Here is a 24,162-nt window from a genome sequence, read left to right as displayed (position 1 = left end):
TACAAACGTGTTTATCATCTGTACAATTACCCAGTTTCTTTTTTTTTTCTTCTTTTTTGTATTTAGATGCCCATTGTTCAACCAAGCAGCTTACAACACATTATCCCATTGGGTTTCAATGATCTTCCACCATATCATATCCTACATTATCTAGTTTCCAGTTGAAATAGTCAGCAAGTCCAATACATCGTTTACATAGTGAAGACTGAGCATCTCCCATCTCCCCATTGGAAATTTGAGTGAACAATCCCAAAAGACAATTTGGATGTATTAGAAACTAAATATTGGATCAGTCTTCTTAAGAATGATAATTTTGTTTCAAGATTTTTGGGGTAGAATCCCGCAAAAAAGAAGGGTAGGGGGGAGAGAGACACATAATTTTTACACGGTTGTTGTCTTACAGCTCACAAGTTCATTTCAAATATCATGCAATGAATCACATCTTATACAAAGAGTTTCACCACACACTATGTCCATGCTTTTCAGTCCACACAGAACATTGCAGTCTATCAATACAACTCCGTCAAAGTAAAATGAAAAGAAATATTGACTGTGGTCAAAAGAATCCACCGGCTAGATGACCGTGAACACCTTTTTTTTCCTCGAATGAGGGACAGATAATACATCAACATCAAGTGTCTATTGAACCTCTATTTTACTATTCAATAGTTGGGTAATATTATATGGGGCCTCGTGGAATATGGCATTGATAGACATTCGCTACAGATGATCACTTTATGTCAGCGTTCAACAAACATGAGTGTGTTCATACAAAGAAAAGCAAAACACCCATTTCTGATGAACAATCTAGGCTACTACAATACTGCTTTATACCCATGGGAATTCACATTGAGGCGGGAGAAAGCTGACATTTTCTACGATATCCTGAATGTGGTGGCTTGGTGGCCTTTCGGCTATGCTCTAATGCAGTGTTGGTCAAAATGGGGTTCAGGATACCTCAGGGGTCCGAATGGACCATTACAGGTCTGTAACTCCCGAGTGTGTACAAATGGAAGCAAATGGACACTTGCAGGTCCATTCGGCTCCATTTGTACAAGCTCGGAGTTAGGGGAGGTCGTTGAAATTAAGGAGTTTGAGAACCACTGCTCTTAACGCATGCCAATCGATGTGTTGAAACAATAATTGGTGTTGTTTCAATAGAGGGCACTACATACAGCGGGACTGGCGCAGTTGCGATGATACATTATTTACATACTGGCCAGAGTGTGCAGCCTGGTATGGGTCAAGTGGGTGGGGGTGACAGCAGTATAAACCACTACAAACCACTCCCATCAAAATTAAGATAATGTGCGAGTATTATTATTTTTTCTGTAAAAAATAGAACTATGCAGAGTCAGTCTCATTAGTGTAGCTTAAATTGACCACTGAAACCGTGGCAAAACGACGATTAAGAAAAGAAAAAATACACGAAAACCATACAAACTCTGTTCTTCCATGAAGGTAGCTGGGACAAGGGAAGAGAGAGAGAGAGAGAAAAAAAAACAATGGCTAAGGTTGAAAGGTTTGAAAAAACGTCACAAACACTTTCTTTGCTTAAAGCTGTGAGAGAAGAAGAGATGTTTTGGACAGGGTTCACAGACACGAACCAAGAGTAATCCAGGACAATGAGGTCGTTCTCAAGGGTGATTTATACTTGGTTGCGTGCCGGTGTCGCGCACCAAAAATAGCCCATATATAAGCACACACACGTTGATGCGTTGTGAGCTTGTATTTTTGGAGCACAACACCGCACAACAAAATACATCAAGCATTCAGGGTACATCACCATTAGGAGATTAGCATTTATTTGCCCTGGGTTAAGCTTGGTCCATGTCTGGAATACCTGTCCCAATGTCTGGGAAGAGAAAAACAAAACAGTCTACACAAGTGAATAAATAACAAATCAACTTACATGAAATTACCAAGAAGCAAAAGAGGAAGCAGTAAGAAGACAGCGCCTCTACTCATGCAATCAAATTTGGATATAAATAGGAAGAAGTCTAAATAGCCTAATGCAGACACACAAGGGCAAGCTGCAATATAGAGATGCCCAACATAGTCACAGGTTAGGTTAGTAGCAGTGTTTGGGAGAATTCCTTTGGTGAAGATTATGAGTATATCCCACGTCCACAAGGACCTGACAACTACACTTTAAACCTGTAATTTCTCTATGAAACGTTACAGTATCGATTATCGCCCACCTGCTAGTCTTCTCAGGTAGCCTATATGGCAAGATAATACAAGCATTTACAAGTCAAGCTAAAAGAGGGGGCTTGAGAACAGCAATGTGCTAAAACTAGATTTTTACCCAATATACACCAAGTATTTGTGATGGGGGATGATAGCTGAGCCATTCAAGCCCCTTGTTTTAGCAAAGCCTGTTCTGGTTTTCACAGTGTCTGCCACTGAGGCAGGCCAGATAAAAAATATAATAGATGGAGGATAGCTTAAGGGGGGCGTCTGCGAATGTCAGAGCGTAAAACCTTATTCATACTCTTATGAATCATATCGCACCGCAGTGTCACTTGCCGAAAAGAAACAAATTTCAGCTTTCACTACTCCGCCAGGAAGGGACCTCTCCCAACAAGCGCATAATAGGACCACCTTGTTATATTGCTATAAAGCCAGGTTTTTCTTACTTCATCTACAAGCTCACAATGCCTCACCAAACAGTGCGTTGCGAGCTTGTAAATCGTCCATTGTCCATGCTTAACGCGGGCGCACATCTAACTAAAAATCTGGCTTTTATCAAGGAATACACGGAGGAGATCTAGCACCTGAAGTGTGACTTGGCTGCTACTCAAGACAAGAATGGAGTTTATGCGTCATGAGAAAACTACAACATGATTACTAGAGCCAGATCATAATTATCCCAGGAGGAGAGAATAATGGAATACACTTCCATAGAAGTTAAGAAGAATACTCCTTTGAAGGGGAAACAGTCGGAAGACACTATACAAGATTAAAAATAAATAAATAAAATCAGCTCTTATAGGCAAGCGACACCGTCGTACTATGGGGGCATAAATTAGGCTTGACACAACTCTGCAGCAGTTCAGACCCCTTTCTTTGTTACTCTGGGCCATAAATCACACGTGCAACACACTCACAAGATACTGCAGACGAATCAAAGCGGTAAGTTCACATTCACACCCGAAAAACACTTGTCCCCTCATGAGCCGTCTTGATGAAGGATAGAACAGGGAAGTAGAAATACCTGGAAGCCATTTGATTCTGAACGAGGCTGGAGGTATCAAGTTCCTTGGCTAACAATCATTTTTAAGACATGGTTTTTGGCAATAGAAAAAAATCAAAATAAAATAAATTTTAAATAAATCAGTGCCTGATCTTCACTGTAATGGCACTGAGGAAGTTTTACCACCAAAAATGGCTTGGTAGGGGGAGGATAAAACAGTGTTTTCTCATTCAGTTCTTGGCGTTGTGACTTCCAGGTACCCGACACTAGCTGCCTAGATGCTAAAAATAGATTTCCACAGGGATGAGCGAAAAGCAAAGAGACGATGCATTCTGCATATAATCAAATGGTGCGTCATGTGCACACTTTTGATATTTTGCGTCTTCGATGTGAGTAGAAAAGGGTAAATGCTACTTATGTGGTTAATAGGAAAAAAAAAAAAAAGCTTATTCAGATTGTGAGTGTAACCCACGAGAAAATATTTCAAGGTTGTCATTTTTTTTTTAAACTGCTCCGCCAGAACACGGTAATGCTATGTCGTCGATGGTAGCATTTAGACTCCCCTTTTACAATCCCTTGTTTAGTTTTTTTTTTCTTTTCTCAAGAACAGTGAACATGGTTTACAAACAGAGAAGAGAGACTTAAGCCCGAGTTATAATTTGTTGCGCCCCGGTGCCGTGCCCCAAAAAGACACAGGCTCACAACGTGTCGCAGCTTGTACATTGCTTATTTCTGGTGCGCAACACCCGCATGCAACTAAGTATAACTCAGGCTAGAGAGAGGTAGATTGATTGATTTGAAGTTGTTGTTACAGACAGGACCAGTCCGGGTTGTTTTGGTTACAGGAAAATGGAGAGGGAGAAAGACAGAAAAAGTGGGAGACCGAGCGAGAAAGAGTCAGAGAGAAGAGTCGGAGTGGGGAACATGGAGGTATATCGGAGTGATGTCCGTGATTAGGCTGATCCGAGTTGAGGCAATACCGTTGGGGAGAGATAGGGTTGCTACATGATTCTGGTCCTGTATTGCTCAGGGTTTTCCAGGGTAAGATGGGTACAAAGTGTTACAGAAGGGGAGATCTCATTATGTGGGAGATGGAACACAGGGCTTAATAGTTTCTTCAACACTCCAGGTAGGGTGTTGTTGTAGCGACTGTGGCAGGGGGGGGGGGGGGAGGGGGCTGGTGTCAGGGGCGGCTTTGGTTCAGATCCTCCACCAGGCCTTCCCGACATCACTCTACAGGAGGGGGATCCCAGGATCCCGTAGTGTGTGAAGATGCAGGTTCTGTTTTTGGTGGCCTCTCCCCCCAGTGTCTGGTTCCCCTAGCTTAGCCCAAAGGCCACCTATAGCGGCCCCTTTACCCAGGGTTGAGCCAGGACCCCTGTAGGTGTGTTCTGTATGCACTCACTGGACTCTAAGCCCCTGAGAGGGAGATGGGGTCTAGAGGCCAGAGCCTGGGACTTGAGAGGGGTGTGAGGGGTGCTACTTCCGTAGGAAGCGCTGGGCCAGGATGGCAGCGTCCAGGGGGCTGACGGGTTGAGCATCATGCCCCAGGCGGCGCACGGGGGGGATGCTGCCGAACTGCCGCTTGCCGCTCTTGGCCTCGTGGATAGTGTTCTTTTCCTCTGCCAGCAACAGCTGCTGGCGCATGTAGTTCTCAAACTCGTACTGCGAGGACTCCTCTGTCACCTTAGCCTTGTGGTGGAGAGTAAGGGGGGGGGCTTAGAAATTTGCTTAACATGCCCACAGCAATTGGTCCAATGTGAATTAATAATGCATCGGAAAAATAACACCCCAATTTCCATTACACTACCAACATACTGGTCCCTAGACTCTTCTTACCTCCTGCAAATGCTCAGGGTGGTTGACCTGGTCATCAATGTCCGGTACTACCTGGAGAGGACCACTTAGCGATGACACAGACTGCCTGTGAGGCAGAGAAAGACAAACAGAGAGTCTTGTTGATTGGAATGGGTCACAAATTTGAGGAATTACATGCATTCGCTACATGGCAACCATGTATGCAAACATATCAAGTCAAAATGTATGAGTGTATATTTTTAAGTGATGTTTAATTGTTTATCATTGGTAGAACATAAAAAACGTCATACGGCATAATACAAGTCCTAACAGTGTCAATCATACAACTAGGCCAGAAAGAAACAAGCCAGCTACATGAAGTTATAGAATCGTGTAAGTCAACCTTCTAGTTTATAAATAGAAACGGGTAGAATGCAATGGATACTTCAGATACTTTCATTGTCTAATCTGTCGAAGCAACAGGAGTCATCGCCATGCTGGCTTGTGGTGGACATTTTAGTGAAAATATATACGGTATGTTTTTGCCATGGATATGAGCAGACAATAATAATACCAGAAACACATACAGAGATATCCCTGAATGACCATAACAGGTCTTTAACTCTGAGAGTGTACAAGTGGAACATTGTTATGGGGGTCCTTGCAAATACAATCTTTGAGAACCTCTAGTACTAGTGGACTCCTAATGTGCAATGGTGTCGTACTAAATCAGTGTCATACATATTCTGAAGATAACCTGGAGACATGACATTCAGTAATTGGGTATTATGATCAAAATAACATTATAATGTGTAAAACAGAAACGGACAAGACCAATTCTTTGCCATAGACACATTTGTCAGTGTAAGGACACATTGATGACCCCTGCTAAATAACTAATACATTAGAACCAGAAAGGTGATAAATTCCATGTAATCCTTCTATTGTCCAGCAGGGGGAGCACTCACCATGAGGCAATGATGCCGCTCAGGGACTCTAGTACCTCTCCTGCAGTCAACCTCTGCTGGGGGTCCAGGACCAGCAGCTTACGGATCAGGCACACGGTGCTTTCTGACACACGGCCATCCCTGACAGGAGGAGGAGGAGGAGGAGGAGAAGAAGAGAGGAAATGGGGCGCAGGAAGGAAAAGGTTACACACATCCACAGCTGTCAGCACTATCTGAAGGATGCGACTAAAATCAAGAGTCAGCAAAAGAGGAGACGTGTGGGAGTGGCGTAGGTAGTATTAAGGTGCCACACTGCGAGCTTGTACATCCATTTTTGAAATGTTTGTGAAAAATATCGAAAATATTTGTTAACGTTTTTGAAAATATCAAACATTTGTAAATAATTTCCACATTTTTAATTTTGATAATTTTCTGTCTTCTGTGGGTCCCAGGACATTTTCAGATGGGGGTTCTTGTCCAAAATACAGTTTGGGGGTCCTTTGACAAGAACCACTGGTCTATCCATACTATGAAAACAAGTTAATTGATGCTAGCGCTGTGCAATAAGGCCCTTTGCCAACAAAAGGCTAATGGATGCAAAGCACCAGGATGATTGAACACTCACTCTGGGATGGAGTACTCGGCAGCCTTGATCTTGCGGAATAGCTCTTGAGGTATGCTGTCGTAGAAGGGAAACTGGCCATAGAGCATGGTGAACAGCACCACGCCGAGAGCCCACATGTCGCTGGGTTTGCCACGGTACGGCCGGCCTGGAAAAAGACAGGAGGACAGGAGTTCAGTGTGTTGTAGATCAGTGGTTCCCAATCTCTTTAGCTCAAGACCCAAAACAGAAATTAGACATTTGCCCGGGACCCTAGTGAAAATAGCCGATCTTCAAGTAGATCTGCCATTTTCACTACTTTTTTCAAACATTTGTTTTCTAATTCATGGAATTTCTATGATTTTGTTTTTTATACATGCATACAAGACACGATTAAATGGACGTTTGTGGCGTGGGGTTCGAAATAAATCAATGAATAATCATGTTTATACATTTAATATTTGCACATAGTAATGTTATTTGATGAGCGTCCAATCCATCATTGGCTCATTTAACAGACCGCTACGACACAGACACAACTCAAACATACTGTCATTTTTACTTGACGTCCATCACATTTCCCAAACATATCAGGGACCTCACTGCCATACGGAATAGTGTGCGGCTACGATTATTTAAGGCAGAGCCATTAAGAGGCGGCCGTGGAGCACCGATGAGCAAGCCGACGAGGAGCCGAGCCGAGCCAGGCCGGAGGGCGGAGCAGGACCATAAGCAGTGTTGTCACAGCCAGTCCGGCGGCAACGGCGGCAGCAGTGGGCAATTATGGTAAGGCTTGTGACACATGCAAACACGCTCACACATACAGGAACAGGCACAGGCTGGGAATGGGAGGGGAGGTAAATGGGAGTAGTTTCCCTCCAGTGACTCATCCGACGCGTGACTCACCAAAGCTCCGTTCTCTTTGTGCGTCTGTCACGTTACGCTGATCTAGCAACACTCTCTGGGATTTCTGTGTGCAGATTTGTTTTCCCCTTTATGAGGTGGTTGTTTGAAGGCAGGTTTTTGTGTGTGAGTGTTGGCATCACTTATTTTTATTACACCTGCCTATTGTGTGCAGAGAGGATTCTAGTAATTAATGGACCGCGGGGGTTTAAACATCCTTTCTAACGGCATTGAGAGCCCTTCCAACTCGTCTAGCAAAAATCCATGCTGTAATGCTGAACAATAAGATTAATTTCCTCACTTAAAAACACAAAAGGAACAACTCTATCTATGTCTTACACACAGAAAACATAGTATGCTATAACCACGACAACGTCTACTCAGCATCATCTTTTTCAACACATAAGGAAATAATAAACTCATCATTACGATGATTAAACCAACAAGGAAATGGAAAAAAAGAATGCAGCTATTTGTAGAATGAAGCCAATCTTCAGAGATTGCGACACATCCTTATCCTTATTGCCCAATAGCCGGACAATCAAACACGAGACCGACTGGCCAACGTTATGCAATGCACTTGAATGACTCGCAGCTTCTCAGCTGGACTCACATTAAGCAGGTTCAGCCTTCTGAACAGGGGCCAACTGCCTTTCAAGGCCATGCATTATGTGGAAACAGGAGCATATCAGGACAGGATTAACAGTGAAGGAAGACGCAGCGAGTGGCTGCCAACGCTGAAAAATGCTTAACATATCTGGCATTCTTATCACCCGCAAAGATTAACATGTGATGTTGGCTGAATAGCCCATCTGTTTGGTATGGAAACAAGTCGCCTCAGCCAATTAGTTTGGCCTCAAAGCAGGCAGGTCTATAAATATCAGAGTGGGGCTTTTACTGATCAATACAGTTACATGACAGGTGACCGACTAAGCTCATTGTACTTATTACCTAATTAGAGCCTCTCGAATGCCATCATGTTTCTGTGTTTCTGCGCACTGTCAACTAGGGATGAGACGATATGAACATTTCATATCACGATTATTGTGACCAAAGAAATTGCACTTTATATTATTATTGCGATAATCAATATACCCAACATCCATTATCCTGGGGAACATTTGCCAAAAAATAGCAGATCTACAAGCTCACAAAGCGTCGCATTGCGTCGCGAGCTTGTGGATCGGCTATTTTTTTGGCAAAGAGATTTGGTAGATCAAGTTAACTGAAATCTCCACAATACGATTATCATGAGTGTTTTTTTTATCACGATAAACAATAATATCGCTTATAGTCCCATTCCTGCTGTCAACAATTCTAATATAATCCCATAATCCTGGTCTCAATAATGCCTCCCCCTGGCCAGCCAGGGCGCCTGATGGAGGGGAAAGGAACTGGTTGGAATAACGTGTTCCTTCCACGCGCTACGTCCAAACCAGGGAAATCTCCACTGTCAGGTGAAAAGAAGCAACTTGGACTCCTCATGCATAGAAGGAAGCATGAGGTCAGTCCGTTGTCTCCCCAGGCGTGGCAGAGGGAGAGCAGAGCCCAGGATTACATAGGCAATTAGCACTGGGTGAAAAAATGGGTTACAAAATTGTGGGATAAAAATTATAAGAGAAATAATCCCATATTTGTACTCTTTATTTTCAAAGTGAAAGTGAAGTGTGCAAGGCGCATTGTGTTGTTCTCTCACCACTAAGTACATCAGGGCTAATGTAGGCCGGACTTCCTCTCTGGTCCTTTAGCAGGTCATCCTCACTCACCAGGTGCTTTCCCAGGCAGAAGTTGGTGATGGTGATCCGGTGAGTCCTAAACAAATAAAAACAGAGAACAAATGGGTGAGTTTGCTGATCGCATGTTCCCTGCACTTACTGGTACACACAGGAATGTACAGCCAGCACCCTAATAATAGCCTGAATGCTTCCATCTCATCCAACTTGACACAATTGGATGAGAGTGGCAGGCCTACTTGATTCTCGTCTAATGGATCTCAGGGCCTTGCGAGTTGCGGAGGCAGCAGATGCAATAGCATCTGAAAGAGACTCGTGCTCCTCATCGTAACCACATCCAAAGAGAGCCATCCCACTCCCATCATGCCTGTGATATCTCCAGACGGTGTGTGTGCCCCAGACACACTGGCGCTTCGAGGTTACCGTGGAAGTCCGGCTAATTTGGTTTCTGTGGAAACACTGTGGGCTGATCCCATTTCTTTGCCTGACTCATCAAAGATAAACAGTTTGTGTGTGGCAGAGTGAAATCATATAGGGTTTTAAACCAAGGGGGACTACTCTGCCTCTCCTTGTTCTTTAGAGAGAGAGGAAGAGAAAATAAAAAGCTATGCTTTGACAAACATGTGAGTCAACTTGTGGCTTGGGATAATTGTCTGGATGACAAAGGACTGCGTGGCACTGACTGGGCTGACGAATAGGGTATGTAAATCTGTATGTGTGGTGGGGATGGCTTTTAAAATATGCACATACATGCACACCTTCAAGTGCACCCACTCAATTGGTCTCAACATAAAAATGCAAGCGTGCAAACACCCACACACCAGTGAGCATTCATGCACACACACAGCTGCAGTCTGCAGCCTGGGTCCACTCAGGATCACGCTCCTCACTCACATCCGCTTTCTAAAGAACCTGAGGTCAACAGCTTCCCCTATTCCCTCTCACTTTCACACCCTGCTTTATCCATGCATCCTCATCCTCGTTCTAATGTCTGGAGCCAATTCCCTTTTAACACCCACACTAGTAGATGCTCCGATATCCCGTTGTTCCACTCAAGGATCCAATTAAATCAAGGGTCTTCAACAGGGGGTCCGGGACCCCTATGGGATCCTCATAGTTACTACAGGGGGTCCTCCATATCTTTGTGTGATAGAAACTTCTCTCCTTTCTAACCACTTGATCCCTAGCATCCACTTTAGCCAAAAATAGCAGATCTACAAGCTCGCCTGCGAGGCGTTGTGAGCTTGTAGATCGTCTATTTTAGGCAAAGAGGTTTGGTGTAGAGGGGAAAAGAGCAGACTAAGTACAGAGTGAAAGTTTATTAAGTATTGACGGTTCAAGTGGTTAAATCTCTGAAAACACAAATTGACATGAATCCATTCCAAAATACACTGACGATTGTGCTGTCAAAAGATGAAACTATATGGAATCTATATTAACAGGTTGTGGTGGGGGTCCCTGCTTCATCTCTCTCTCTCAACTAAGGGGTCCTTGGCCTGAAAACGTTGAAGACCACTGATTTAAATAATAATTGTCATCCAATTATATGTTCTGGGTGGGTAGTTGGAAAACATCAACGGGCCCAAGTCTCTGAAGCGCCACCACGGTGGCCTCATCATGATGTGCACAAGGACAGGCTGGAGAAACAAAGTATGGCGCTCTGAAGAGCCTTCGACATTAAAAGCCTCCTTTGTGGAGAGGAGCGGCTCCATCTTTTGTCTGCCCGCATCACGACCCAGGCTTCTATTCTTGCACCGGAGATTGGGTGAATGAACTTGCATGTTGGCCTCGCTGAGGCGATGGTCCCCAGGGACATGGGAGACCGCACCATCTCCGCTTCCTGGTCACGTGACCCCAGGGTACACAGGAAACCCGACCGACCAACTAACCCCCCGCACCACTCAGCCCCTTCCAAACTCTCCCCACCACAACCTCCTGCTGAAAATAAACCCTGTCCCTGCTGATGAGATGGGACAAGGTTGAATACAGGGCATCCTCTGCACAGGGAGTTGCAAATTGCACATCCCAAAAATACCTCTCTTTAAGAGCTAAACGTCTGAGGGTCTCGGGCAGGAAGTTAGATTTGATCCCGAGAGAGGGAGGCTGGGAATTGCATTACACGATGGGCGGCCAGGGCCTTTTCTCAACGTATTCCTATCGTCTCCATCTCAAAATAATGAGATGGAACGATGGTGTGGCTAGCACCTTGGTAAAAAAAATGGAGCAAGGTTCGTCAACAACTAACACGGCAGCAAACAAAAACATGGCAAACATGACCAACGACAGAAAAACTCCCATACCTACTGGGAGAAATACAACAATGAGCGAACACAGCAGCAAGATTTGTGAACTTTTGCGATAAAGAAGGCTAGAGAATGGAATGCAACCACCCCAAGGACTACAAACCATTGAGAGGCATCTAGACCTACTGCACATACCGTACAGTATAAACAGAGCTGCTACCTTTAAACACGTTTTAACTGAGTCTTTTTTCTTTTCCTTCCTTTGTATGCTACTGAAATTGCATTGAGAAAAGGGAAATGATATTTGTTCCAAAAAGCTTCATACCCTGTATATACAGAACAACAAAATTTGACATAGCTCGTTTACGCAATGCTGTACCGCCTACAAATGTATATATGTTCCCCATTTTCAACAGTTTTTATTATGTTTTGAAACTTGCTTTGACAATGTAAACGTATGTTTTCTCATGCCAATAAAGCTCCCTTGATTTGAATTGACAAACAGACCAGCGAGTCAACAGGACAAAGTCGGGGGTGGGGGGGGTCAAGGGGGTTGAGCAGAAAGCAAGGGCAGCTGCATACAAATGTCAAATGTGTGAGCTAATCTTCAACACAATGGCAAAACGATGGCTCACCAGACCCCCGCTGATGTCAATTAACTGAAAGCAATCTATACAGTAGACAAAGTCCTATTAGCACCTGGGTGTGGTGTGGCTGTATTTGTTTGCATACTGTGTGTTGGTGCATCACGTATCCACATCCAACTGCCCCGGCGTCAGCATTGAGATGTCAAGGCAAATCGATACAGTTTAACATACATACAGCTTTACATGCATACATAGAGCACTGGTTCCCAAACACTGGGTCGGGACCCATTTGTGGGTCGCGGACTCATTTTTTTAGGGCCCTTAATTTTTGTTTCCTACATTTCGTCAAAACATTCACCCAAAAGCTAAGATATTCATGAATAAAAAAATATATATAAGTAGTAATAATATATAACAAATTCCATAAATTAGAAAACAAGTGTTTAAGAAGTAGTAAAAATAGCCGAGCTACAAGCTCACAATGCTGCATGAAGCGACGCATTGTGAGCTTGTAGATCTGCTATCTTTACTAGTCTAGGTCCTAGGTAAATGACTAATCTCTCTTTTGGGTCTCGACCTGAAAAGTTTGGGAACCAGTGATCTACAGCATCCTGCACAACAAAATTCTTATGGGTCTATTTTGCACTCTCAAGAGTGAAATTAACACTTTGTATTTTTATGTGTGCTGGCTAACAACTGCTGCTAAATTCCTAAATTGTACAGTATACCCATTTTGCATGTCTGGTGTTGGGGGACAGGAAATGCACTAGCGAATTTTTTTGATCGAAAGGAATAAAGTATGAGGAAACAAAGGACATGCCAGGAAGACAAAGAAAGAAGGAGAGTAAAAGCAAAGAGAGTGGGATGGTTACAAATGAAAAGAAGCAGAGAGAAAGGAGAGGGTAAACAGAGAGATGACTCTGTGTGTGTGTGTGTGACGTGCATAGCGGTGTGTGAGTCAGCCCTGAGCTATGGGGCCTTTGGCAGGCCTCTCCTTTGTCTCCAGCTGGGACGGAGTGTTCCGCTCGTCTGCTCCATGCTCTCCGCCACCCCTCCCTCTCTCTGGCCAAAACACTCTCCTGTTTCATCACCACCACTGCTGGTGAGGGCACCGGAGCTACAGCACTGTGTGCGTGTGTGTGTCACGGTGAGTGCATGTGCTTGTGTGAGTGAGAGAGAGTCAGTGAATGTATGCAGTACTATGCACGCATGAGAGTTTCCGTGTGTGTGAAAGTGTGAGTATTAAGAGTGACGCCATACCTGGGAGCATTACATTTCAATGCATGCACCCATGCATATAAAACCAAGAGAATGAGAGGCCTCCGTCGCAAATAGAACAGACTCGTGATTATGCACAATCATGCCTGTGGGATGTATGCATGCTTAGCTGTGAAGGTGTGTGTATCTGTATGTATATATAGATGAGCATGCGTAGGCTTCGAGAGCGTGCGTTTGTTAGTCATGTGGCCTCCGTATGAAAAGGCTGGCTTTATGGGGTATTTTTCCAGCGTCTCTGAGCGGGCACACTCTACTGTGCCAACACATGTCACAAAAGGAGCAATAGCTGTGATACAAAATGCTTGCTTAAACATAGTCTGCTAACAATGTCTCTCACTATAGCAAAGAATATGATTGAAATTCAACAAGCTTTGGATACATTTACAGCAGAATTAGCAGTTTTTGAGGGGGAGGAAAAAAGGAGTGTCTGAAAGCCAAACACCCCCCCCCCAATTCACTCACTGTCTCTCTCTCTCACACACACACACTCTGCACACATGGTGTTTGGAGAGGGCTTTATGGATGAGGAGCTTGCATTCCGCAGAGCCTATCCGATTTGCGGCACTCTGTGACCTGAGGTGCACTCACGGATACACACCAGGGTTTCAACGTGTGCTGTGCAGTGCCATTCCCCTGCACGCGTGCGCAGTCTGCGCACGCTCACACACACACACACACACACACACACACACACACACACACACACACACACACACACACACACACACACACACACACACACACACACACACACACACACACACACACACACACACACACACACACACACACACACACACACACACACACACACACACACACACACACACACACACACACACTCTGACCCCCCCATCACCATCAGCCACCATCAGCCAGTTTCCCCAGAGAGAACAAAGGCAAGCAGAGATACGTTCCTCGCCCTCTGTTTTGCACTAGGTTCTAGCCCCCTCTCCTACTCCTCCTCACTCACTCCCAGGGAATGTGACTGCGGGAAATGAATCATCAAGTCTTACTCAACACACAGGCATGGGGGAGAACCAGACAGGAGAGTCAGAGTCACTTTTACTGAAACTACTCTTAAGTTAGCATGGCTGGTCCCAGGCTCTGGGACTGAGAACTTGACCCTTGCTTGGGTATAAGGTCAAATGCACACTGGATACAGGTCGTTGGGCCTGGCTGTGAGGCCTCTCATGCATGGCCGAGTCTAAAGTGAGCGACTTACTGGCAGGCTAACTTGACAACAAAGTCTAATGAAAACACTAGGGCCCCAATGAGATGGCCTGACTGGCAGATTGATCGCGGTTCATCTTACCGTTTGTTCAGCACCATGTTTCCAAGCTTAAGGTCTCTGTGTACGATATTTTTCTGCAGAGAGAGAGAGAGAGAGAAGTATAGGAAAGATTGGTCAAAACTGCTCTGAGTGAATCACTGCAATCAAAACAATCTTTCATCTCATTTTTGGGAGTGGCACTCGAACATGGGAAATGAGTCATCGAAGGGATGTATGACCCGAAACAACAACAATGCAGTTTGCCTTCCGTGCTGAGAAAGGCACAAAAAGTTCGAGCACGTTTCCTTTTATCATTCAGTTGCCTTTTTTACAAAATAAACACAATTCTGTGCAATTTAAGTATTGTACATACACCTGAAGAATGCTTTGGCAATAAATGATATGTAAACATGCATACATTATAGGTCAGCTGGACCTCACCTTGTGCAGGGCCTCCACAACTCGCACCACGTCATAAAAGATGACGATGGCCTCGCGTTCGCTCAGCCGCTTCTCCTTGATGACATAGTGCTGCAGGTTGATGAGGTCCGCTGTCTTGTCGCTGAAGTCGTGGGCACACAGGCAGTCCAGCACCAGGCAGATTCGCTTCTTCATCCTGCGCACCTTGTTGGCCTCCATGTCCTCAACTATCTCGTACGCTCGGTCCTGGGAGAGCAAATAAAACGACAAGTGTGAAGACGAGGCCAGGTTTTATTTCTACAGCACATTCTATGCAAGTGATTTAAATTATACAGATTATTCTTTTAAAGACAAAAAGCATTTGAAGGATAACTGTGGGCATAATAACTAGACACTGCCTCACCTTATTTTGGTACAACTATGGGAACAGAGACTTCTTCTGGGTTCATAATATAAAAGCAAAGTATATGTATTTTGGCCCTAAAACACGAACTGAATTAAAGATGATCACCAGAATTATGACTTTAGTTAGAATGGGAGCCCTTGGGGGGCTTTTTTCTATTAAGTTTATTGAAAAGCCATGGAGCTGGTGGTCTGATAATACACACCCCCACCCCTTAGATCAATATACATCACAAATATAATCAGCTTGTGCATGAATCACGTGGAATGGATTCCTGTAGCGCATGACACAATCAAAGTGATCCACTCAACAGGGGAAGGACGCTGGCCTGGGGATGCAATCAATAGCAATGCCTGCAGCCAACAGTAGCACGCTCTAAATGTGAATGGAACACGTCCGCCCTTCCTTACTGGGGGATGCGGTAACTGAGGATGAATAACAAAAGGTCATTCTTCTGCACAGGCTTATGCCTAAGGTCTTAGCAGAACCAAGGCTCCTCCATTGATTTCTGTATCAGGTTGTCAAAGGGAGAGCTACGGCCTCGTGAGCGCTTTCATTACCGACTGCTTCTAGTGCAGTGGGGATGCTCTATAATAACTCAATCAATATTGCGGGCCTTGAATGAATCAGAGATTGCCACAGCTCAATGGTGCTATTCTGAGAACACTACTATAGTGGGACAGGAGCTTGTGTAAGGCAGAAGAGAGAGACCAAGCAGATGGCACAATAACAAAGTTAACACAGGAGACGTACGGGAAGAGAGGAAGGAGGAAGGAGGTGAGGGAGTGAGTCATTGTGAATGGCTTTTAGCTTTGCTCTCCTTCCTATGCACTGAACCAAGACTGATTAAAACGAAAGTATCTAATTAAACCCAATGATGATGAGCTCACCTACAGTATGCATACTTACCAAGGCGCAAAAAAAAGAGCACGTCCCTACTTGTTTTGAAACAATTTACAGAACCAACAGAAACTTCTCTGTGGTGATGCCAGTGTGTTTTGTACACACTGGCATTTTTTTTGCACCCACAGAGCTGACTAACACAGATTAGTATATAAAGTCTCAATGTTCTATCACTGTCGTTATATAATGAAGCTCATGTTTCTCTTTAAAGCATTGAGGCTAGGGATGGTCCGATCAGGTTTTTTGGAACCGATCACCGAGCACCGATCACAAAAGTTTGATCACCCGATACCGATCAATCACCGATCCGATCAAGTTATTATTTATATATTATTTATATTTTCTAAATGTTAATGTTTTAACTTTAATTAATTAATTCACTCATGAATTCATTTATATATTTGCCTTATAGTTATTTACCAGCATTACTATGTATTTATTATCATAGCAGTAACTAATTATTCCATCAGCACTGTGGAAATCAATACCCCAAAATGGCCTCAAGTGGGCATACTGAACGGCTGGTTGATCGGATGCACCGATCGGATCGGATCGGTGAATTTACCTTTTGATCTAAACCACCGATTATCGCCGATCACGCTTTGATCGGCCCGATCCGATCCATTGCCGATTGATCGGTAACATCTCTAATTGAGGCAATAGGTATGCGTCTGTGTGCATCATTTTTATAGCCTTTTTTCTTTGTGAATCGTAAGCTTTCTGACAAGTAATCAATTTTATGTCATGTTGTTTCCTTAAAAGCCACAGCATTCTATATAGCATTTAGCTTAAGCTCTTCTACAGGGCAACTTTGATGAGTGAGAGACCCATGGCTGATAACCATATTGGTTGTAGTGTGGCTTTGGGACAGTAGTTGACAGACTAGTACCTGGAAGAGGCCGTGGTGGTGCACCACTCCATCCTGGTTGTGCAGCAGGGACAGCAGGGAGTACTCTGTGTGTAGCAGCATCTTTCCCTGCCTCTCCTCCTGGGTCTCCCCGGCAGAGTCCGCCCGCTCCTCCAGTGTCAAGATCTAAAACAAGGCAAAGACACACAAAAGGTAATTTACTGTAGGTCACCTGGCACAGACTCAGATGGGGATCAGAAAACGGGCAAAAGCCTGTGCCACTTGAGATTAAGACCATTCTTAAAGCTCGGAATAATTTAACTTGGAAAGCACGCGACCATAGCTTAGCATGTAGCGGGAGGAGGGGGTGAACTATACAGCTGCAGGGCCAAGCGCAGACGTCTTTGGGGGCAAGGGCTCAAGCGAATAATAAAGGGCACTCACCCCCCACTGACGCACACCATTAGATGTTGCCCCGCCTTTGCCCTCCATAATCACTAAACTACCAAAACCATGCAAAACATAATGACCCGTTTCAGAAATTAATTGCATGACATAGACAACATTGCTTTAATGATATTAGACTAGCTTGCTTGCTCACGAGTACCGAGGCTAGTAATGGCAAACTTGATGGTGGCTACTACTAAATCGTTTTTTCTTTTTTAACAGAAATATAATGTTTAATTGTGGTTTCATAAAAAACAATGCCTACCTGAGTCATAATTCATTGTAACCAAAATGGATTTGGAAAGTTGGAAGATTGATTGATTGATCCAAAAACTTTTGGAAGGGGGGGCAGCTGGAGAGCCGAGTACTTCTTAAATTGATATGGTGTATTTTTTCATGGACACTATTATACATTTACACTTTAATACAATTAACACAAGCCAAAAAGGTCTCGCTTTTAAACTCTAAAGGAGGGCTAAAGTGTGCCTGTGCAGCTGGGGGCAAAAGGGGCACTAAAGCTTTGACACATTGGCACATGTCCCACTGTGTAGTAAACAAGCCATGGCGTAGACACTAGACACCGAGGCGCTGCAACACTGGGGGGAGCGGTCCCAGAATGACTCACCTCATGGACATGGCATGAGGTCAAAAGTTGACATTCCAGGTGGGGTGGGGTGCTACCTTTTTCATTCTTTTCCTCCTCCCAATGTGACTCTTGTGTAAAAAGACATTAGTGGATTGCCCCAATAAAGAAATAGCCCGACTGTGGCCTGTCGCTTGACCCATGCTGAAACAGTGGGAGCCATAAAATGAACTCTGACAACAAGGCTGAGTACTTAGGCAGGTCAAAGGTTCAGATGACTATGGAGTTACGGGGCCATTGTTTGGATGGGAATGTTCAAACTGCTTTTGAACCATAAGCTTACAGTAAGTCATTGACTTCAATACAAAGAAGAGTACTAAATAGACACAAACTATTACCTTGAGCTGATAGAAGTCATCTGTACCGTCTTTCCGAGCCAGACACTGCACTATGCTGGGCACTGGTGAGTTTCCCAGGCGAGGACCTGCAAGTGAAAAAGGTGGCGTGTTGGGTGTTGGTTAGCGGGGGGAGACAGCTGCTTGACCAAAAGGTATGCTACAGTCTTAAGTGTGTGGTCTCTGCAAGTCATTTTGGGCTGCATGTGCATGCAGCCATGCACCCATTCACACCTCTCAGCCTCTTGTTTTCTTTGGCACTCCGCAGAGCGAATGCAGTGGAAGTGTGTTATGCTGAAAGATCTGACAGGTTTTGAGAATATGGAAGAGACAGGCCTTCTTGGGAAGAGGTAGGAAGCAACAGACTGAATTCTGAGCGTTTGAGCCAATGTCAAGGGGATCAGAAAAATTCTTCACATTCTTGTCTCAGATGTGCACACACAGACACCCCCCCATCCCCACTTCTTTCCTGCACACACAGGCCCTCTTTTGGGGCTTAAATAAATCTCAGCAGCTCCCTTACCGAGGACGAAGGGCCCGGCTCTCTTGGCATTGCTGCCAGATATCCCTGGACACAGGAGCTTGCTGGCCCGGCCCGAGGTCTCCCCGGCTCCCCTCTCTGACAAGCGCCGCTTAGACATACTGGAGCTCTGCAGGGGGAAAAGGCAAATTAAAGCACTGAAGACTGACATGTGACTGCAAGGATGCAAAATCGCAAACTCTCTGCAGTTTACGCCCCCATGACTAAAGTAGTTCAACTGAGCATCTGACACAATTATCTCTATGATAAAAACAAAGCCAAAACTTTCATTCGCTTAAAAATAGCAGTCCTTTAAAAAAAAGAATGACCATACCGAATCTGATGACCTCAGGAGTTGCGCTCCTGGCTGACTGAGAGCAATGCTGTGTTATGTGGTACAGTACCAAAAAGGACAGGAGAGAAAAAGTGGGTAACTTTGAGGGCAGCTCCTCCCAGTCCGTTTTAAACACCCCTCCCACACGTTTACCAACACCTCAGTGTGAATGTCAGGCCATTATGACTCCATTCAGCATGATGGCTGCTGGTGTCAAGGGCAACACCTAAAGGTTCAGCCTCCACATAGAGCACTGAGAATGGGCCCATGTTCTGCAATTGAAATGGAAAATGCAACTATGTAAATACATTTTGCTCCGACACTGAATTCTTTCATGAGCGTGGCAGTGCTGGTCAATTGACACATTTCGCAGCGGCTCTGTAGCATTGCAACAGAGGTCCGGTTTTAGCATTTTACTGTTGCAATGGCAAAGCATTCAGTAAAATCCTTCCGCTCTTAATCTGATGGTTTTATCTAAAAATCTGTACAGGCAGCTTATCTAGGCCTGGCTGGTGACATGCATGTCCTTGCAGGGCTGAAACCTTTAATAGAGCAGGATACTGGAACTAGAAACGCATACCGGAGGAACCAGTGGCAAATTGTGACACATCATGACACAGCCAACAGTAAACTGCCACGGTAGACCTGCAGCCCCGAATTTCAGGAGCCTTGACGTAGGCCATGTTTTGTTTGCTTATAATGAACTCTCCCATGATGATGATGATCCCCCATCACACCCGGGTTCCAGTAACAAGGAAGTTGTGCCTAGGACTGAAGGGAGTGATTCACCCAGCTGTCGCCCGGGGGTTCCCTCCCATGAACTAGAATTCCTCTCTGAAAAGTATTTAAATGTCGTTGTGATGACACCAATGACGATGTAAAATGAGTCCCACGGCTGTGCCTTATCAGTAGGAAAAACTGAACAAAGAAATCACAGTTAAATTCCCACTTAAAGCTATACTGTGTAAGATTCTCAACTAGTGGTCAGTAGCCATATAGCAAACCGCGGTCGCGTTCGCGTCTTTCGCCCGTTTTTCGTACCTTCACACCCCCGCGTCTGCCTCCACAACGCCGAGAGCTATCTTTAGAGGGGTCCCTGGTTCCTGGGCGTTCAGGCATTCCGGAGAAACGGACGACTTCACCCTGCCTGGTAGGCGAGATTACTTTTTGAGTAAAGAGACACACGGCGACTACAAATATGGCGACCCCACTTCAAGACCAGGGCAGATAAGCTGTGATTGGCCGGTAGTGTACCATGTGTGCATGATCGGCGATGTGATTGGGCAACGTATACACAACGTATACAGATGATGCAGATTACGTCATCATGGCGCGAAATTCTCCCCCCCTCACGGCTCATAGAAAACATATAAAGAGAAGGCTTCAGAAGCTGAAAATAACGGAGTGGGTGTTCTAAAACTTTAGCGATTTAACAGTTAGGACAATTTTAAGATTTGTTTTATAAAAAAAGTTACATAGTAAAACTTTAAATATATTATATCATACACAACACCTCTGCGTTTTCAAAATAGTGGTTGTGCAGAATGTGCAGTGCACCACTTGCCGGTCAGCGTTTTGGCAACACGGAGGCATACCGGAGAGGCCGATATGAATTCTCACTTCCATGAGGTTTTCTGTGATCCCAGACAGCAGACAGTGTCATCACATCGCTCGCCCGTCTGTCGCCATCGCTACTAGTCATCACCCACCGAGGGCGATGAGCTGAGGTTTTCATGTGACAACATTTATGTGCACAGACCACAAGTGACCCAGAGTCACACTACAGATAGTAAGAGAACAGCCTATTCTTAAGCAGTCAAAGGGACAATGATAAGACAAATCATTATGATCCAATGTGTCTGACTGGCCACAATTGGATGGCACCCATGAAGCTGACACAGAATGAATTGAAATTCAATGTTTACCTACTGCAGTAGGAAAGTATTTCACAATATTATCAGCCAGTTTCAGACACAGGCATCTATTGGTGGCCAAAAGAAATCTCTTAAAAAAAAACGTTTACCCCCTTTCTTCCCAATATAGTCATTGTGCCAAATGATACCTCCCCAGAGTCCCCACACACATGTTTGTGTTGTCACTGCTGTTGTATCCTACTGACTGACTGCCAGTGAAAGCCCCCACCGGGAGGACAGGTGCCGCTCCAGGCCGTAGGAGCATGTGCAATGACCAATATCACCAAATAAACGCCCGACAAAGCCGGATTCCCCACGGTGGATTCCAATAACCTCTGTGGCGGTGGGCAGGGACGTTACAACTGCGCCACCCAAGAGCGCCCCATGGCTGGGCAAATTAATTTACCAAAAATATATGGAAACCGATATTTATTTGCAAACAAACATGTTATGACCAATCATGAGTCAAGTGACCTTGTAGATCTGCAATTTTCCCTTTTTTCCGGTCCAATAATTGTTAAAGTTTGAAATAATAGTGATATTGATTTGCTGTCATATCTCACCAGGTAGGTATGCATTCAACTCATTACAGCTTCCTTAATTCCACCGTTTTCCAGTAAACCTGACCTATATCCCCTTAGCTTAGAAATCCTCCACTTAGTCAGTGTTTACAAATCTTGCAAAACCAATCCATGTACATTGAACCCTTAACAGTAAAGTGACTCGTCGAGGGTAGAAGGTGCCCCACAAAGTCACAGCAATTTAACCATTACCCCTTAACGGTGGATGCCCTGCTTCAAAGAAACTTCAGAAAGCTCTAAAAAGCAGAGGTCAAGACCAACTAATGCACATTGACCTAAATTACATCAGTGTGATGACAGCCTTATCTGACGCTAGTCTGCCTCTCTCCACAGCCGATGACCGAGCAAGCGAGACAAATCTGCCTCCAATTGTACCCGAGAAAGGAGAACAGAAACACTTGTTTCTGAATCACAATATCACACAAAAGGCGGAGAGACATGCTGTCAGTGCCCACGAAAATGTGGGCTCTGTAAATAGCATTAGGAGGACAAAACGACCACATCGGTGGCTGCAAATCCACCCACAAGACTATCTATTGTAGCAGATACCCTGGCTGCATGCCACTCAGCGAGCTCTGCAAGGAACTCCTACACCTTTGTTTTAATGCCTGACAGGACAAAGAAAACAAAGGAAACTTAAAGAAGCCATGGTGATGACTTAATATGAAAAAAGAATGGAAAAAGAAAACTCTCATAAATCCCTTTATCAACATAAGCCCAGGGGAAAGGCAATAAATTGATCAAATGCAGGGTGTAAGGACAAAGGGCTTGCTGCCTCTCCTGCAAAGTCTTTCCCTTACAACTCGAAGGTCATATGGGCTTCAATCCTATTGTCTGATTGAAATGTTGACTGCTCATCAATCACGCCAGTTCTAGTCAGCTCTAGAGTTATAACTGCAGTCTCTGGCTAGATCGCTAAAGTCGGGACGTCCTTGACCATAATACATGGCTGAGACCACAAGGTCATGATGCAAACAACTGGGTGTAAATCTTTAGAATTAAGACAGGATACAGTATTGCTTGGAGCCATCTTAGGTTATGGCTACAGGGTCCAGACATCTGGCGTGTGCCCTGTTAATCCAAATAAAAGCACAGACTGTGCAGGGCAATGATGCAACTCATGCACACACACACAAGCAGACAGTAAGTAAGGCTTATCAGGGAAGCCAGGGGCTATGTTGTCCCCACAACAATAACTATCTGCTCGCCCCACGCCACTCATACTAATGTCATTCATTGGGAAGTTACTCTTCAATGAATGCAGCATTTACACAAAAATGCAGCTACATTTCTAAAAACGTGGCTACACGGGTGATCTATAACGCCAAGCGTATGTGTGATAGATGCAAAACAAATACTTACAACAAAAGCTTACAACAAAGCTTGGTTTAATAAGACATGTCCAACAGCGGCCAGACAGACAGACACACAAAGGGGGCACCATGACCACGTACTGCAAGGCAGCAACACAACAACGAGTTGGTGGCGTTTGAATGCAAACTACCAAACGCAGCATAAATGCACCAATATCGCAAAGGCCACCACCACACACAGCACACACACACTCACACAGAGTACATTATTCACACCAGTGTGTATGTACTGTAGCCAGGCACTACTAGGCAAGAGGCGAATAAGTTGCATAGCTAGCGAAGTTTCTCTCAGTTCAGCCGGGAGGCCATTTAAACAAATTAGCTCCGGGTTGGCTATGGCTAAAGATTAATTTGAATTTGTCAATCGCACGAGGGGTGCCGCTTGCCCAAAAATAACAGATCTACAGGGCGATCACGACTTGATAAGATGTGTAGCTCTGTTGTTTTTCTGGCAAGCGACACCCTCGTTGCTGGCCACTTGGAGTTATATATCGCATAGCAAAACCGAGGAGATCTCCTTTCTCTCTAGCCTGGTGTCTCCATACTTCGCCGTACGACCGAAAACAGGCGATCTACAAGCTCACAAAGCGCCGCGTCCTCGACCCCTCGTGAGCTTGCAGATCGGCGATTTTTCGGCGATCATCGGCCGCGCGATGGAAGCGTTCCTTGTTCGTCAAACCGATTCTTACCTCGAGCCCAACGCCGCCGGGGGTTTAAAGTCTCACGTCGTGTCGTTACAAGCGGGGCATTTCTCACACAAACGACGCTGTTTGTTCCTCCAGCTGAAAGGGGACCAAGGAGGGGGGTTCGGGGTCGTTTTTAGCCGCTGCTCGCTCGCTGCTGCTACCGAAACGAGCAACAATGTGTGGAAAAGCCTCCGCTCCG

General features: G+C 44.8%; 1 protein-coding gene across 1 annotated transcript; it reads right to left on the bottom strand.

The window, feature by feature from the left end:
- stk40 (serine/threonine kinase 40) lies at positions 1–24,162 on the bottom strand. Its single transcript, XM_080749675.1, has 11 exons — positions 23,967–24,162; positions 19,080–19,206; positions 18,560–18,645; positions 17,174–17,317; positions 15,000–15,224; positions 14,601–14,653; positions 9,141–9,256; positions 6,566–6,710; positions 5,962–6,081; positions 5,036–5,120; positions 1–4,888 (listed from the first exon to the last, which is right to left on the bottom strand). Exons 2-11 carry the CDS (start codon positions 19,195–19,197, stop codon positions 4,676–4,678), a joined length of 1,305 nt encoding a protein of 434 aa, XP_080605801.1. The 5' UTR covers positions 19,198–19,206; positions 23,967–24,162; the 3' UTR covers positions 1–4,675.

Source organism: Nannobrachium achirus (assembly GCF_963921795.1).
Source record: "Nannobrachium achirus genome assembly, chromosome: 2".
Classification (NCBI taxonomy): Eukaryota; Metazoa; Chordata; class Actinopteri; order Myctophiformes; family Myctophidae; genus Nannobrachium; species Nannobrachium achirus.
The sequence above is the reverse complement of the archived record's forward strand: the minus strand, read 5'-3'. Positions and strand labels throughout refer to the sequence as shown.